The sequence below is a fragment of the Ursus arctos genome, unplaced genomic scaffold (genome assembly GCF_023065955.2).
Source record: "Ursus arctos isolate Adak ecotype North America unplaced genomic scaffold, UrsArc2.0 scaffold_7, whole genome shotgun sequence".
NCBI classification, from domain to species: Eukaryota; Metazoa; Chordata; class Mammalia; order Carnivora; family Ursidae; genus Ursus; species Ursus arctos.
In genome coordinates this window covers 54219795-54236922 of record NW_026623089.1, presented here as the reverse complement: position 1 = coordinate 54236922, position 17128 = coordinate 54219795, and the positions used below count along the sequence as shown (strand labels likewise).

Sequence of the window (17128 nt, the reverse complement as noted above, 5' to 3'; positions counted from 1 at the left end):
TGGAGCTCGGCGCGGCTCCCGGGCACTGGCGGAGCCCCCTTGGGCGGCGGATCACCAGCCTCTGGCTGCACGCCTGTAAATCCCAATCCCGGAGAGCACGCGGGGCACCCGCTCTAAGCCGACACTGTGCCGGGTGCGGGGGGGGGGGGGGGGCGGTGGCGGAGGGGGCGGGCAGGATGGAGAGCCAAACAGGCATGGCGTCCAGTCCGGGGTAAACACACAAAACCTGTGTGGCTAACTGCAGTACCAAAGACTGAGGGCAGAGGAAGTTTCCAAGCCCTCTCTTCAAGGATGAGAAGAGGTGGGCCTGAGAGAGGAGAGGAGCAGCTGTGCTCTGGGTGTGCAAAGACCCAGAGGCAGGACAAAGAGCTGAGAGGGGGGCGTTGCAGAGCCGGCCACGGGACGAGTGGCCCCCCGTGGACAGGGCGTGCAGACCCCCGGGCCCTGGTGGAGATTGGCTGTGTCATCGCCAGAGCAGTGGGAGGCCACTGCAGGTCTTTAGGCAGAAGAATGATGGTCTGACTTACAATGTTCTCTAGCGAAAGGAAGGGGGAGTGGCAGGGCTGCATGAAATTGGGGCACTGGTCAGGAGGGCAGTCCTGGAGACAAAGGAGCTTGACTGGGATCTGGAGAGACAGACTGAGGCAAGCTACAACCTGGCCATAGGATGGAGCCAACTTGGTGACGGATGAGCCATCATCATCTACTTAATGCAAATATTAGCACCTACCCTAAGAGTTGTGGAGAGGATCCATGAGCTCATCTATGCGAAGTGTTTTAGCTTGGTGCCTGGCCCACAGCAGCAACCCCCACACAGCAGCCATTTCTTGTAGGTGTTTCATGTGGGCAGATAGCCTGCCCAAGGCTACGCGCTATGTTGGCAACGTTTGGGCTCCCCGCCCAATGCTCTTTTGAATACTGCCCTTCATCTTCCTGGTTTTCACAAATATTCACATTAGCAGTATGAACTATTCTGTACCTTTTACAAAAGCTGTGGCCAAGGACCTTGTATGCCCTGGTATACCCCTGGTAAGGGGCAGGTTGTGATCAATGCCACCTAGAAGACGTTGGTGCCCAGAACCATCCTGAGCTGAAGGGAAGCTGGTCTCCTCCGGTGAGCGCCCTACTCACATTATTAGCCCACCCAGCCCGGGCTGTCCCTTCCACTTCTTTGGGATCCTTGGCTCTCTCCTATCCCGGCTGGCACCCTGCCCCCTGAATTTGGGCTGAAGAAGGGGATTCACTCAGAGGTATGGGAGTCTCTCCCTCCTTCTCTCAGCCCCTGGGGCCACAGAAAGCAGCCACGAAGAGGGCTCACAGCCCAGCCTTTCCTAATGCTGGCCTGCGAGGAACCATCAGAGAGGCGCAGCTCGGATGCCCCAAGCCTTGCATCTGTCCTGGCCTTTGCAAACTTCCAAACAGCTTTTATCTCCTCTTTTCCCTCCTGACACCCCTAGAAAACAGTAGGGCTGAGGTTTAAACTCTGACACCAAGGAGGGCAACAAGCATATTTGACCCGCTTTGGGGGGCAGAGACCTTGCTTTGCTGGACCGTGGATCCCCAGCATCTGGCACCAACCCCAGCACCTGGTTCCCTAGGAGTTTACTAATGTTTATGTAAATGAATGATTTTTTTTTAAATTAAGGTATAATTCGCAGACCTTAAATTTGCCTCTTTTAAAGTGTACAATTCAGTGGTGTTACACTGTGCAACCATCACCACTGTCTAACTCCGGGACATGTCGTCCTTCCAAAAAGAAACCCCATACTCAATCCCCCAGGCCATTCACCCCACACCACTCATCTCTTCCCACCCAACAGGGCCCAGAGCCCTGGAACTGAAAATCAGGGCTCCCTGCCTAACGGAAGGCTTTTGTCTTTGAATTTGCAAGGGCCAGAGCTTGTAGGAAGGTATGGTTTGGATGCCGAAACGCTGGCAGTTGTATGGAACTTTAATGATTAGTAGGAATGGCGGGCAGATTGCTTAACATCACAGAAGCTAAGAGAAGGAAGCATTTGCTGGCTCTCAGCCACGATGAGCCCACATTTCCTGACAGACAACGGGTGGCTTTCCTCCTAGGTCCCAGGGCTGGGAGGAACTCCAAGGTACTGGCGTCAATTCAGGGGCCAGGAGAAACAGAGGCAGTACCCCCACTTGAGGTAGAGGCAACCCTTCACCCTGGCGAGCCTGGTAAGTGCTTTCCTTTTCCACCTGTACTTCCAGCTAAATGCATAAGCCTCAAAGGACAGGGGGAATCTTCCTTCTTCTTCTCTCCCCAAAAATGTGGTTTGGTTATAGTGCTTCCAGCTGGGGAAAGACTATATTCACGACGGTAGGTTCTGCTGCTGGGCCAAATGGACCCCGAAATCGAATGGCTCAAATACAACAGAAGTGCATTTCTTGCTGGGTATCAGTACCAGGCCATTGGACTGGTTCATGAAGCTGCCCCCTGCACACAGTCATCCTGGAACCAGGCAGACAGAGGCCATCTTGAACAAGTGGCTCCCAAGGTCTCTTTCAGGGGTCGCCTCCATTCCCATCAAGGGGAGGGGGTGAGAGCGCAGAGGTTGTGAGAGCCAGGCCTGCAAGTGGTACGCCTCGCTTCTGCTCTCGTTGCATGAGCTGGAACTCACGGACGCGCCCCCTGTGAGGGTGGCCAGGAAATGCAGTCTCGCACATACCCAGAAGGGAGAAGGACGCTGGTAAGCGAGGTCTTAGCCTCCCCGGTTTTCTGCCTGCGCCTCTGCTTGTCTCTTCTCGGCCCCCTGGCAGGCACCTGCTCTGCCTTCTGTCCTGTGAACACTGGTGGCCCCAGGCCCTTCACTGCACCCACACCCACAGCTTGCAGCACCCAGCCTCATGTGCAATGTAGACAGGCTGTGCGGGGCTTCTCCCGGCCCAGGAACCCCCCAGACCGTGGCTGCTCTGCAGACACAGCCCCAGCCAGAGCAAGTGAGGCGTGAGAAGACGACGGGCCAAGTCAGACATCTGCTTTCTTGGGCATTTATTGAGGAATTTGAAAACGGGGCACGTGATAAGGAGAGCTGGAGATCAAAGGGCATGGACAGAAGGGCCAGAAAGGTCTGGATGGCCAAAAGCAAACTGTGCTTACAAGGAAGGACAGACCCTGCGTGCAGAGGAGGCCAGAAGAGGGGGAACAAAGCACAGACCATGCCGAGTGGCCCCTAGAGCCTCCCCAGGTCAAGGAGCTTTCTGGCTCCTGTCCATTGAGCTTCTGAACACTAAACCTATTTTTGTTTAGGTAACAGAAGTGAGTTTTCGTTCTTAGAGCAGCACTAAAAGGAGATCCAGCTTGGCAAGGGCAGTCTATGGTGTGGGGGTCCTGCTGGGAAGCGTCTGCCCTGCCAGGGACATTTCCCACCCGCCCTTTGCTTCTGGGTGGGGCCAAGTTCTCGCTGAAGGACAGTGACCAGGAGTGGTATGCATCACTTCTGGTCTGAAGCAGTTAAGAAGCAAGGGTGGCTTCCTTCCCTCTTCTTAACTGATGTGGGAAACGAAGCAGAAGAAAAATTATTACATTTCCTTACTACCTACAGCCCATTGACAAGTCCTGGAAACAGGCAGAGTGACAGTCCTCTAGGGACTCAACTGCCTCAATGTTAATACTTTGTTAAGGGCAAAAGACAATCCTGGCCCAACCCCCCACCCCACCCCAGGATCCTGTAAGTCTACTTTAACATATAAAAATTCCTTTAGAAATTTCCCTTATCTCTAAACCCCCAAGATACAATGTTGGCAATCACCCCCCCAAAGCATATGGCCCACTGATATACATCTGAAGGGTCTCATGACTCAGGTTTTAATAGACAGTAATAAATGACCTTTTCCCAACAACAGCTAGCCCACTCAAGGTCCTGGAAACCTTGCTTCCAAATTCCTTAGAGACTCACGGTATCCCTAATTCCCTCCATTCCTCATGACCCCCACGCAGCTCTTTCTGCCCCCCTAGTCCTGTCCCCGTGCTATAATAAAACCACCTTTTAGCACCAAAGACGCCTCAAGAATTCTTTCTTGGCTGTTGGCTTTGAACCCTAATGTCTTTCCTACATCACCAATGAAGTTTAAAAAAAAAAAAAGTCGCTAGGTAGGCTTGTGGGGCGTGGTAATGGTGGCCCGTTGAGAAGAGCTACAGAGCGTGGTGGCAGAGGCAGCCTGGTGGGGCTGGAGGGTTGGCCACATGCAGGGGATGGAGCAAACACATGAATAAACTGAGGATAACGGCATGTGTTTCTCACCGACAGGAGGAAGAAGAAATAGGAAGAGGGGAGAGCGAGAATGAACCTTGTGGCGTCTGATACAAATCGGTACTCTCGGTGGTAACTCAAGGCTTATACGGAGACAGAAGCAAATACAGACATAGGGTCTACTGAGAGGGCCCAGGAGCAGCAACACCTCAGAACAATAAGCACACCTTGCACCTAGATGTTGGCTTCTAAACACCATTCTCCAGCAATCAGAACCCTGGAGAAACGTCTGGTTCTGGGGAAAGCACAAGGCAAGCCCAGAACATTTACATTTTGAAGGCAGTGCTCAAAGAATGATGGGGAGATGCCAAAAAGTGGAACAGAGAAGCTAGTTTGAAGGCGCTCCTGCCAGCCAACAGACAAATCCGGCCTCAAAGTGAATAGACAAAAGCAACAGACAATTTCAGCATCAAAATAAATAATGACAATAATAGATTATGATCCATTGAAGAAAATATGAATCCATGAGTCCAAACAGATACAATTAAACAAATGGAAGGGAAAGCTCTTACCATAAAATGCCAGCTAATAAATGTAGGAGGAATAATGAAAATAAAGAATGACCATTTTGCAATGATTAAAGTTATCCAGCCAAGAGACATAAATGGGTGATAAACATCGTGGGTGAAAGTGGGATAAAGAATGGTGTATTTATATCATCTCAAAGTGATTCCACACAAAATAGGTACTAATTACAAAGGGGGAAGAAAACCTTTACAGCGGGGAAACATTTAGGCACGATCTTACTCAAACAGTCCACATTATCACCTGTTATAGGACAAAGAAACATCACGTGCCAGCCAGTAGGTCACGATAAGAAGACGACATCACTAATGTGATATCCCTGCCAAAGACGCAGATCTTGAACCTAACCGGAAGGAAGCTTGAACAAACTCAGGCGAAGGCACGTTCTCTGTTACCCTCAGGAAGCTCAAGGGCATCAGACTCCAGGAAAGACTGAGGAACTGCTCCAGGCAAAGGGGGATCAAAGCCACGGCGAGCGGGTGTAACTCATGATCCCAAATGAGACCTTTCGTTACAAAGAACATCACAGGGGCATGTGGCAAAACTGGAATGGCGATGTCTGGGTGAAAGGTGTCTGGGGATTCTTGCAACTTTTCTGCATGTTGAAATTGTTTCAAAAGAAAATTATTTTTTAAAAAGCAGCAGGAATTGGGGTGCCTGGGTGGCTCAGTCGGTTAAGCGTCTGCCTTGGGCTCAGATCATGATCTCAGGTCCTGGGATCGAGTCCCTACATCAGGCTCCCTGCTCAGCCGGGAGTCTGCTTCTCCCTCTGCCCCTCCCCCTGCTCGTGCTCTCTCTCAAATAAAATCTATTTTTATCTTTTTTTTTAAATGGTTATTTGGACATTATTTATTAAAATTAAAAACTTTTGTCCTATGAAAGAAAATGAAAAGATAAGTCACAGATGGGGAGAAAATATTTACAATTTAAAAACCCTCAAATTTCAAAATTCAACAATGCGAAAATAACCCAATAACGAAATGGGCAAAAGCTCTGAATAGACACTTCACCTAGAAGACATACAAATAGCAAATAAAGTAAATGCAAAATAGGCAGATGCAAGTGAAAACCACTGAAGTGTAAATTAAGACCACGGCGATGACTCTAACAAGAGTTGATAGTGGGCAAGGTTGCTGTGCGTGGGAGGGAAAGAGTATGTGGGAAATCTTACACTTCCCATTCAGCTTTGCTGTGGACTTCACAGTGCTTTAAAAAATATTTTAAAAAATCACAGTGAGATACACTGTTCACCTATTAGAACGTCAAAACAAAACAAAACCGCAATACCAAGTGTTAGCAAGGCAGAACAACTGGAACTTTTCAAATAAAATCTATTAAAAAAAACAAAATCAGGCCTACCTCCTGCCTCTTCCCCCACCCACCTGCCAGGTGCCGGAGACATGGCAGAGGCCTCCGCGGTCGCAGGTCCAGTGACAGATCCACCAGAGGGAAGGAGCCTCAGTCCCTCGCCCACTCCTGCAACACAGCCCCCCTTCCCTTCCTGGTCGGTCCCCTACTTTCGACTTTACGTGAATTTCTGTTGTCTGAAGCCGCTGAGCTGGGGGAGAGGGGATCTTTTCCTGCTTTATCCTGACTCAGACACTCATTCAACAGCTCGCTGTACTTCTCCACTTGAGGTCCCACACACCCCGAGGAAACATCTTGCCCCAAAACTCGTTAGCCATACTGTTGTCCTCGTCAGAAATGCAGGCGCGTCTGCCCTTTCTCTCTCGGCGTCGCCCCGCCTCACATGCCATCGCTTGGTCTTCTCCATGTCGCCCGGTCCTTCTTCAGCCGTCTTCTCCCCAACCTGGCCCCGGGGAGCCGGATCCCCCAGCCCACCATCCTGCTCCTTTCCGAATTTCCCTCCACTTAGTGCTGCCAGAACACACAGGGTTTCACACCTCCTTGTCCCAGTTCCTGCTGCTCTCCACCTGGAACACCCTCCCTGTTTCCAGGCCATTCGGTAAACACCTACTCTCTTTTCAGGGTTCAGCTCCTAAGACACCTCGAGGAGGCCTTGCCTGATCCCCCCCTCCCTAGGCCCTAGGACATGGCCTTCCCTCTGAGTGGACAGAACTGCCTGGCCCGTTGCACTAATGGGCTGACACACCAGTCTCCCCAAAATGCCGAGCTCCTTGGTACCCACTGGAAGAAATGTCCCCCTCCCACTCCCAGCGAAGTCAGCCCTCAGCCCTCACCCCCTGCTGCCATTACTTTACTGTGGGGTTTCTCTCAAGCTAACTTTGCCTTCTGGACCATTCTGAAGTTGTAAAGGGGAGAACAATCATCACAGGAATTTTGGGGTTGCCCCGTTGGCACTCAACAGATAGATGGTGGAAACAAAGTACTCCTAGCAATTCTCTCGGCTTAGAATTAGTCCCCCAATCAGCCCCCCCCCCCCATGACATTGAACCTGTCAACGACTTCACAGTCCTTTCTCAAGGGTGGACACGTGCAGGACCCTGGTACGCAGTGCATGTTCGTGATGTGCAGGGCTGGTCTTAGGTCCTTGGGGCTGCCTTGGTCTCATTCATATCTTTGAACCTCCCACCCACCCCCCCAGGGCCTAGTACAGGCCTGGACCCCTCTTGGGTGCTCTGTAAGCACTTACCGCCGGGCCAAGACCACCACCTTCCAAGGGCTGCGAGCCCCATGCAGTGCTGACTGGCACCATGATCGGACGCCAGGCCCAGTCCGGCACGAGAGTAGCTGGAGCCCACCCCCCCCCCCGAGAAAGCAGGACAGAAAAGGTATATTTCTGTGCCTGGAGGTTTCCTATTCCCAATTCGACTTTTGAATCAAAGAAGAAGAAAAAGAAGAACCTGTTATATAGAAGCAGAGTTTCTCCCGGACGTGCTCTTTATTCCCAACCCCCAACTACACACATTCTACCCCATGAGATCCCTGAGGCCCATTTTATGGGCTGGAAGGTGAAGGCACGGTGTCGGAGCGCCCCTGGAGCTCAGCGACACCCGACCGATGAGGACCCACGAGTCCTGACCTTCGGGGACTCCACTTAGAGATGGAGCAGAGCCATAAAAACGTTTCTTCCTCTTGTCTTTGGTCTTAGAGCAGGCCTCTCTGCCGAGGGTTTCTGAGGAACTCCCTGCCCCATTGAAGCAGCTGCCCCGGCGGCCGGCAGCCATCAGGAGACAGGGAACCGATGCGAAGCCAGAGCCGCCCCCGGCTGTCAGGACCAGGGCTGCTGTGCACTTGCACGGGGCTCCCCACAAGGAGAAATAACACAGCTGAGTCCAGTGCCGGGGGGCAGACAGAGGTGAGGGCTCAAAAGAGCGCCCCGAAACAGGCTGCCAGGTTGGAGACCCATGGGGCCGAAGGGAAGTCTGGTCCCGACTCCGGAGCTGAGCAAGGTGGGTGGCGATGGGGCAGCGGTCCAGGTGGGGTGTGCCCTGTCGGGATCCTGAGCTGCTACCCTCAGCACTCACTGCAGCGTAAAACGGGGGCTCCCGTCTCCAGAGGCCTGCTGCGGCCTCAGAGCTTGCTCCGTGGGGCCTCTGTCAGGGGCCGCTGCAGCCGCCACACCACCTTCTCGGGCTCCGCGGCACTGTCCAGCTCACGGAGGCCACCCAGGTCACCCGTCTGCCTGTACCGCCACAGGCCCGGCTGCAGCACCGTGATGGGGACGCTGAAGTTCAGGTGAGGGTAGGTGGCCCCTGTGTCATTGTCCCGGGTGTTGCTGGCCACGATGCCTGTTGAGGAGTCCAAAGAGGAAAGGCGCTATGAGCCAGGGGACAGACGGACGGGAGCTGAGGTCCATCTCTGGCCCGGAGGCCCTAGGACCACTGGGGGCTTGCAGTCCCCTCACGGTGACAGACGCCCAGCTTCCCTCCTGGCCTCAGGCCCCCCACACCTCGGTGCCCCTTCCCGCATTTACTTTCTCCTTCACGTCAGTACCTAACACACAGTGTCTCCCCGGCTTTGTTACCGTTCTCTCCAACTAGCGTGGGCTCTGTGGGCTTTGCCCACCCAGGCCCCCCAGCACCTGCAGAGCAGTGCCGACCCCGGGTAGCCGCCCCGCGAGTGGTCGCCGGCTGGCGGAGTAAATGAATCCCGCTGCGTGGGCGCGTGTGTGCACGTGTGTGCACGGGGATGTGCTTTTTCAGACGACTTCAGACTCACAGGAGCCTTCCAAAACAGCAGCCTCCCTGCCTGCCCTTCATCCAGCTTCTCCTCACGTCACCGCAAGAGAAGGGTCAAAACCAGGAAAGTCACCTTGGAACAACGCCAGTGACAGAAATGCAGGACGAGCTCGGATGTCGCCAGCGATCCCACAAATGCTTTTTCTGTTCCTGGAGCCAATCCAGGGCCCCAGAAGCCTTTAGCCGTCTTGTCTCTCGAGTCTTCTCCAGTCCGGGTCAGTTCCAGTCTTCTCCTATCGCTCATGGCCTTGACACTCAGAAGAGCACAGGTCAGTTGTTCTGTAGAACGTTCCTCAGACTGGGGTCACCCGAGGTTTTCTCATGGTAGGCGTGACGTTTGACATGCTTGGGAATACGGTCCGGTGCCCTTCTCCGGGCAGCCTATCAGGAGGCGGATGGTGTCCGTCAGCATTTCTTGCGATGCTAGGTAACCTTGATCGCTTAGCCGAGGTGCTATCTGCCAGAATGCTCTACCGTGCGCCTACTATTTGCCCTCTTGTAAGTACGAACTCTTTTTGGATCATGCAAAGATCTCAATTCTACTTTCCATTCATTGGTGGGTCCTGTCCACAACCATTCCTTCTGGGGTACCCTAATCGTGGCTTTCTACGTCCCTCAAGTCTTCTGCACTCAGTAATTGGAATTACGAACTCTTGTAAGTACGAACTCTTTTTGGATCATGCAAAGATCTCAATTCTACTTTCCATTCATTGGTGGGTCCTGTCCACAACCATTCCTTCTGGGGTACCCTAATCGTGGCTTTCTACGTCCCTCAAGTCTTCTGCACTTAGTAATTGGAATTCTTCTGTAAGGAGAAGCCGCCACTTGTCTCCGTTCTAGAACGTCCTCAGTTACTAAGGTCAGTGTGGATGCAGCCGTTCTTTGAGTTATCACGGTGACTCCTGCCACGGGCTCTGCAGCTCAGCTCCTTCTACTGGGAGCTCCTGTGGATCGCCTCTGCGTTTGCTGCTCCTTGGCTGCACCGGTCATTTTGTTGTTAGCATTTCCTTCCTCTCCAGCATCCCAAGGTGCTCGGGGCTCATCTCAGATGTTCCCTGCCCGAGCCCCGGAATGAGTCGCTTCCTGGTGCCTTTTATTAGAGAAACCAAGATCTGGGCTCTCGGTGGGCTCACTGCAAGTGGGGTGTCACTGCTTCTGGCGCCTCTCAGCGCACGGAGCTAGGTTATATCTATGTATACACTAACTCATGCCTACACACACGTCTATACTTATTTCTACACCCACTTCTCTGTGTATTTCTAAACGTCAGCAGGCATATGGAGGGAATAGAATGCAGGCTGTGACAACTGGCCCTAAGCGTATTATCAACGAATCATTAACTGCACTCCAGGGGAAGGGGAAGAAAGGAGTCGACCTAAGAAACTGGGGAAAACAGTGTTTTGCGGGGACGCGTGAAGGCTCAAGACAAAAAGAACTATACACACTTAAACACTACACTCTAGTTGGTAAATCTGTTGCTTACGGGGCTGTGAGGTAGGGATTCTGCAAGTACTTTGTGTCCGTTGAAAAAATAGGTGAATCCACTCCTGCTAGCAAGAGCAAGGCGAGGTTTCTCTGGATGGCAGAAGTAAGGGAAGGGGAAGCATCGTGTGAGCCCTGGTGTGGGAGGACAGTTGGAGGTATCCACGTGCACTCACGGTTGGCTTTTTTTTAATGGATGGACTGTTTTGTTTTTTTAACCAGAAGTAGTTACCAAAATTTTAAAATGGAAAGATTTAACAGCCACATATTTGAAAAAAAAAAAAAAAAAAAGGTTCCCAGTTGCTAGTGAAGAGTTACAGAATCAGGCCGTGTTAGACCCACAGTCCTTGGAAGGAGGCATCAGTGTGCTGGAGCACGTGCTTTCACCCCGGGTCACCCTTGACCCTCCGCGCCCTGCTGTCCTAGCTCCCTCGTTCGTTCACCTTACCTGTGACTCTCGGACGGATCCAACCGCTGAGTTTCACAGATTCAATGAGATCGGAGACTTACCTGAGGTGACGCGGTGGCTTAGTGGCAGAGAAGGAACCGGGACTCAGATCTCTTCCCTCCCTGCTCAGCGTCTGTCCCTCTCCATCCTCAAGAGCGCAAGTGCCAGAAAACCGTGGCTACCTGCCTCGTGGGCATGAGGCCCACCATCTTCCCAGGCCGACAGCGGCTCCCGGGACGGGGTGCCCGCACCCTCTAGATGGGACTGAGGGCCTGGCAAGGGGAAGGCCGGGAGAGGCCGGGGAGCCGCTTACCCAGGAGGTCTCCTGTGCGGCTGGAGAAGAGGGGTCCCCCACTGGAGCCGCCGTGCACGGCGCACGTGGTCTGCAGCATCACCGGTGTGTCACCCACCCGCACCACAGCTGACAGGATGCCTGAGGTCACCGAGGGCCCGCAGGCCTGGCCGAAGACGCCGAAGCCCACCACACTGACAGCTTCGCCTGCCCGGGAAGAAAGGGGGGTGAAGGCGGGGAGTCGCCTCTGTCTGACGGGACTCACACGTTCCCCAACCTGCTCCCGGCCCTCTCTGAAGTTCCAACCCTTCTCCGCCCTTCAGGCCACCGCTCAGATACTCCTGCCTCCGGGGAGTCTGCCCCAGGTCCCCACGAGAAGAGGCCGGGCCGTCCACTGGGCTCCCAGCTCCTGCTCACCACTGGTTCTGGGCGTCAGGCTGTTCTCCAGCCCTCATTTCCCTACTGCACCAGGAGGTTACTGCTCAGGGTCCCTGGCACCCAGCCCTGTGCTCAAGAAATGTCTGTGTCGGTCAAGCATCTGCCTTCAGCTCAGGTCATGATCCCAGGGTCCTGGGACCGAGCCCCATATGGGGCTCCTTACTCAGCAAGGAGCCTGCTTCTCCCTCTGCCTGCTGCTCCCCCTGCTCTGTGCTCTCTCTGACAAATAGATAAAATCTTAAAAAAAAAAATAAAAGTAAATAAATGTTTGCGACATTAATACCCATCTCCTCCTTGGACTAAGAAGTCTCTTGGTGAAAAAAAGTGGTGATGATGACAAGGAACCCCCATCACCAAGTGCTCTGAATGCCCAGGGCACACGGCCAAACGCTGTACAAGCAACGTCTCACCCACTCCTCCCAGTGCCCAGGAGCAGGGAGCATTATCCCCATATTACAGATGTGCAAACTGAGGCAGAGACTGTAGAGCTGCCTGTCCAAGGACACGGGGCTAGCCAGGGGCAGAAGAGACGCCAACTTAGAGTCGTGGTCTGCACCCCACAGGGAGGCATCTGGCACTCCCAAGGCAGCACGCCTCAACGGGGAGCCTCGAAAGTATAACCCCGCTCTGGCCAGCCCGCAGTGTTATAAGGAGCCCCCAGGCTCAGCCTCTCCACATTACACCGCTGCAGGGCCTCGGGAAAAAGCTGTGCCTTACTCTTCGCCAGGGATCCCACCTGTACCCCCCCCCCCGCCAAGCCCAGAACCGGGGCATGCTGGGCACAAGCAGGGAAGCCTCCAAGAGCAACCCCAGGCAAAGCACTGAAACCAGGCTGACTTCACCCCAGCCTCATGCCGCCCTGACTCATGACTCCAGCAGGGGTGGGGCAGGGAGCCGTCTAGGGGGCTAGAGTGCCCTAGTCTAGATCGAGAGGGTTAGAGTGCCCCGCACTGACTTCGCTTCCTGAGGTCCGCCCCAGACCAGAGGGCCCCTTGTCCTTTACCTTCGTGGAAACGCTCAGCCAGCACCGGCAGGGGGACACCATGTAGGTCCTCGTCCAGGCTCACTACCGCTATGTCATAGGGAGAGGTCTCCTGGGTGGCAAACACCACACGTCCCCAGATCGTGGCACTCCTAGGAGCAAGGGAAACAAAGTGACGGGCTAGCTTTCTGACCCTTTAGCGCCGAGAGGAAGCAAGGGGAGGAGAGTGACCGTAGAAGTCATGGACTTGGGGGTCATCGGGTCTGGCGTCAGCCCTGACGCGTACCAGGCAGGCATCTCTGGGCACGCCACTCGACCATCCTGTGGCGCTTCCAAACATGCCTCAGACTTCTATGCAAGCTCCCTGCAGCTCACCATATACCTAACGCCTGACACCGGGGGGCGCTGTGGGCCAGGACAGGTGTGAATGCCGTATGCACACCATTTCATTTGGTCCTTACCGAAGCTCTAAGAACCAGGCGCTGGTGTTACCACCATTTTAAATGGTGCATTGGAGGGCCAGAGAGGTTGAGTAACTTCCTCAAGGTCACACAGTAGATGGCAGAAGCCAAGGCACACATTCCCAGCGTTTTCCTTCACTGCCTCATTTGGGCTAACAAGCCTGCCAGTTGGTGAGGCAGATGTAGGATTTCGATCCTGTGTCCCTGTTTACACACATACACGCTAGCACTTCTACAGCTCTCACTGTGCGCCGGGCTCTGTTCCAAGACTTTACAGGTCAGCTCAGGGACAGGCAGCTTAGACTGGCTCGTCCAGGATCACACAGGAGCTCCCTGCTGCACTCTGCAGGGACAGCTTCCAGCAGACCCCCTAGGCTCCCTAGGAGCAAGTGTGTGTGTTGTTGGGGCGGAGGATTGGGCACCCCACCAACCGGAAATCCTCATCACCATCTTCCTCTAGAGCCATGGCTGTCCTGGTGGCTGCCAGAGGGAACACCCTACGGCAAAGCCAGCTGGGTTAACACTGGACATTCAGGAGAGGGATTTGGAAAGGCCTGGGCCACGAGGCTGAGCCAGGTACAGACCCTCAGGCATTAACACCAAGGCGAGGTAACGCTCTGCTCCTGCCTAAGTCGAGCGCCTGGGACGACCGCAGAAACAGGACCCCAGCGAGAAACCCAAGCCAGGAAGCCAAGGCTGCTGTCCCTGCCGCCGGGCAAATGGAAGGAAAGGAACCCAAGAGTGCTTTCCCCGCAGAGGCCTAAATGACCGAAGTCCCAACCTGGCTGCCAGGATCACCCAAAGATTGTTTCAGTCCATCTGTTGCTGGGCCCCACTCCCACGTTCTAATTAGGTGGGGCTTCCGCACGTGTAAGTTTTATTGGGATGGGAAGTTCTGCTGAAGATCTCAGAGAGCAATCAGGTAAAGTAAGAGGCCCCTCTTCTGACCCCAGGACGGCAGTATTCCGGGCCTCTGAGACCTCACGACCGCTCTCAGGGGCGATGGAACAGGGCGGGGAAGTCTCCGTTCAAGGGGCCTAGTGCTGTGTGGGTGCGGGGCTATGCGACAGAGCAGAGTTGGGAAGGAATTCAGGCTGGGAGGGGGTGCTCAACGACGCCCAGTCAGGGGTGCTGGGACTCCCCACAGTCCCAGGATCCAGAGTTGCTTGGTGTCTTGCCCAAGCCCTACTCACCTCCTGCCAGGAGGGAGGCCCAGAACCCCCTACACTGGGGTTGTGAATACGCGGGAACGAGGGGAGGGACTCAGGTCTCTCTCCGCACTACAGCGTCAAAGCATCAGCATGATGCCAGAAGGCCTCCATTATCCTCAGAGTTACGATCTGACACCCGGGGAGCGGGCAGAGTTGGGGCAACCTTGCGGGCCTTACTTGGGGGGCGTGGCGCGCACCAGGACCCTGGCCGCCTCCCGAGGGGCCACATGCCGGCAGGTCACCACGAGGCGGGGCGCCACGGCCACTCCGGAGCCCCAGACGGTGCCGCACTCCACCAGCACGGCCGCAGCTGCCCACGGGGGGCCGGGGTCGCGGAGGGGCAGGCCCCACGGGACGCCCACCTCCGGCGGCAGGAGGGCGGCCAGGGCGTGGGTGCCGGGGCCCAGGCGGCCAAGCGCGGCTCGGGCGGCGCGCAGGAGAGGGGCGGCGGCGCAGAGCAGCGTGAGGCCCACCCACTCGCGGGCCTTCCAGCAGAGGGGCGCGACCACCAGCGCCACGAGCGCCCCCGCGGGCCGCGCCGCGAACACGCCGCCGCCCTCGGTGCCCGGCAGGCAGCGCGCGTCGGTGAGCAGCAGCGGGCCGGCTGCGTTGCTGAGCACGCCGCGGCTGAGCGTGTTGAGAAAGATGTCGGGGCAGAAGGCCCCGAACGGGGAGCCGCAGGCCAGCAGCGGCGTGCCCTTGGGCACTGCCCCGAGAGGCGCCACGGCCACCGCCGGCCCGCGCTCCTCCTCCGCCGCCGCCTCTTCTTCCTCGGGGTCGGGCCGCAAGCGCAGCAGCGCGAACCAGCCCAGCGCTCTCAGCTGATCCTCCTCCTCCTCCTCCTCCGACACCTCGTCGTCCGGCGCCGCGCTCGCGAAGCGCCACTGCTCGGCCGCCTCGCCCCCGAAGAGGCGCGCGAAGTGGGCCCGGAAGGCCGGGCAGCTCAGCAGCAGCAGCAGCTCGGCCGGCCGCGGGGGCTCCATGAGCCGCCCGCGGGGTCGGGCCGGCGGGCCGAGCTCCGGGCCGGCGCACTGGGGCGTGCACAGGCCGGGACGGCCCCGCTCCGCGCGGCCTGCGGGGCTCGCGGCTGCTGGACCCCACTGCACGTGCAGGCGCAGGTCGTCGCCGCAACTGTCGCCGGGCAGGAAGGCGGCGCCGGCCGCGGTCAGCGCTGCGCTCCCGGCCCGCAGGAAGGGGGTGAAGATGCCCCCGTGGCACAGCACCAGGTCCGGGCAGCGGCTCAGGATCACCCCGCTGCAGCTCCACGAGCCCGCCTCGGCCTGCCCGGCCCGGGAGGCGCTCACCACGCAGCCCGCCTTCTCGGCCGCCCTCATGGAGGGCCCCCACTGCCGCGCCATGTCCTCCAGAACCGTGCACACGGCGTTTCCAGGGGAACGGGGGAGAGAGCGAGGACCCCGGTCGGGACCCGCGGGTCGCACGCAGCGCCACCCAAAGCTGGAAGCGAGAAGTGCAAACACTGACTCAGGTCTTCCTCGTTGGGCCCGATTGGCTGAGCCCCAACTTGCCCCGCCGGATTGGCTGCGCTGGGGGCCGAGCCCTGATTGGCTGCCCAGGCTGACCCCGTCCCTTTCCCCGCCCCCCTTGGTTCGAGCCACCTGTGCGACACAGGGGCCAAAGCAGTCCGGGAATACAGGCTCAGGGACCGTGCCTGGCGTGTGGTTTTACAGAGACGGGGCTTGGGCAAGGCGGAGTCCCTTTTCTGTTCGTTGGGCTGCAGGGAAAGGAATAGAAATGAGGGCTGACGTGCCTAGGCTCCCCAGGCAGTGACAGGACCTGAATATCTGCTCAGGTCTAAACCAGCGGCCTCTGACCCCTGGCATGGTAAGGGCAAAGAGATCCTTGGCCCCTTGACTGAGTTAGTAATTTGAGATTTGTAAATAAACCCTGCGGCAATCCACTAGGTGGCATGCAGCTCACAGGATTATACCTAGGACTTTCGATGCCAGAGCCCAAGACAAAACTAAAAACTGGGTTTGCGCAAAATAAAATTGCCCTTTAAAACGATAATGATCAGCAACTGAAGTCAAAATTTTCAATTACACAACCCTATACTTTGCAGTGTGCACATCTCACGTAACATTTAGACTGCTCTAGGTCAGGGGCCACTTTTTAGGGGCCACTTTTTCCAAAAAGGGCCAGAGCGTCAGCGGTTCGGGTTTGGCAGGCCATACTCTCTCTCAAATACCCAAGCCTGCAGCAGTAGCAGGCAAAAGGTAAAGGAACGGCTGTCTGAGTGCGGTGAAACCTTCCTTATGGACGCTGAAATATGAATTTTATATGTCACAGGACAGCATTCTCCCCCCCAGGCCATACAAAAACAGGCAGCAGCCCAGATTATTGTAGTGCAGATATGTCAGCATGAACACAAACTATTCAATTACTACTTAAATTACATAACCTTTCTGCCTCAATTTCCGAATAAAACTAATGCTGCTGGTGGCGTATCCCCAGCACAACGCTGCGTAATGCCTGCAATGCCCCCAGTGACACAAACCTTTGAGAAAGTTAAATGACGACCGATCGTAGTAGAGGTGGGGCTGAAATGTTCCATAGCAGGCACTGTCTTCTTTTGGTTCTGTGACACAAGATGCCTCGATCACAGGAAAATCTAATTATCCCAACTTCCTAGCAATTAAGAGTTTTTCTCTCTAGAGCCCCATGATTCTCCCTTAATGACGCTCAAATCGCCAGCATGAACCGTTATGCGTCACGTTTTTCTGTTTACAGCACATGAAAGAGTCCCAAGTCACAGCCAACAGTCAAGGTGAGACCCCTTGAGTGCCGGGCTCATTGGCTCAGTCTGTACTTCTCGTGTTCCCTCTAACTCAAACGACACAGAC

The 17128-nt window shown here is 55.6% G+C and overlaps 1 protein-coding gene across 1 annotated transcript; it reads right to left on the bottom strand.

Annotated features, from left to right (window-relative positions):
* Positions 1–7634: 7634 nt before the first annotated feature.
* On the bottom strand, positions 7635–15799 carry TYSND1 (trypsin like peroxisomal matrix peptidase 1). Its single transcript, XM_026504372.4, has 4 exons — positions 14445–15799; positions 12617–12747; positions 11197–11382; positions 7635–8503 (listed from the first exon to the last, which is right to left on the bottom strand). Exons 1-4 carry the CDS (start codon positions 15623–15625, stop codon positions 8286–8288), a joined length of 1716 nt encoding a protein of 571 aa, XP_026360157.2. The 5' UTR covers positions 15626–15799; the 3' UTR covers positions 7635–8285.
* Between the last annotated feature and the right edge of the window lie 1329 nt (positions 15800–17128).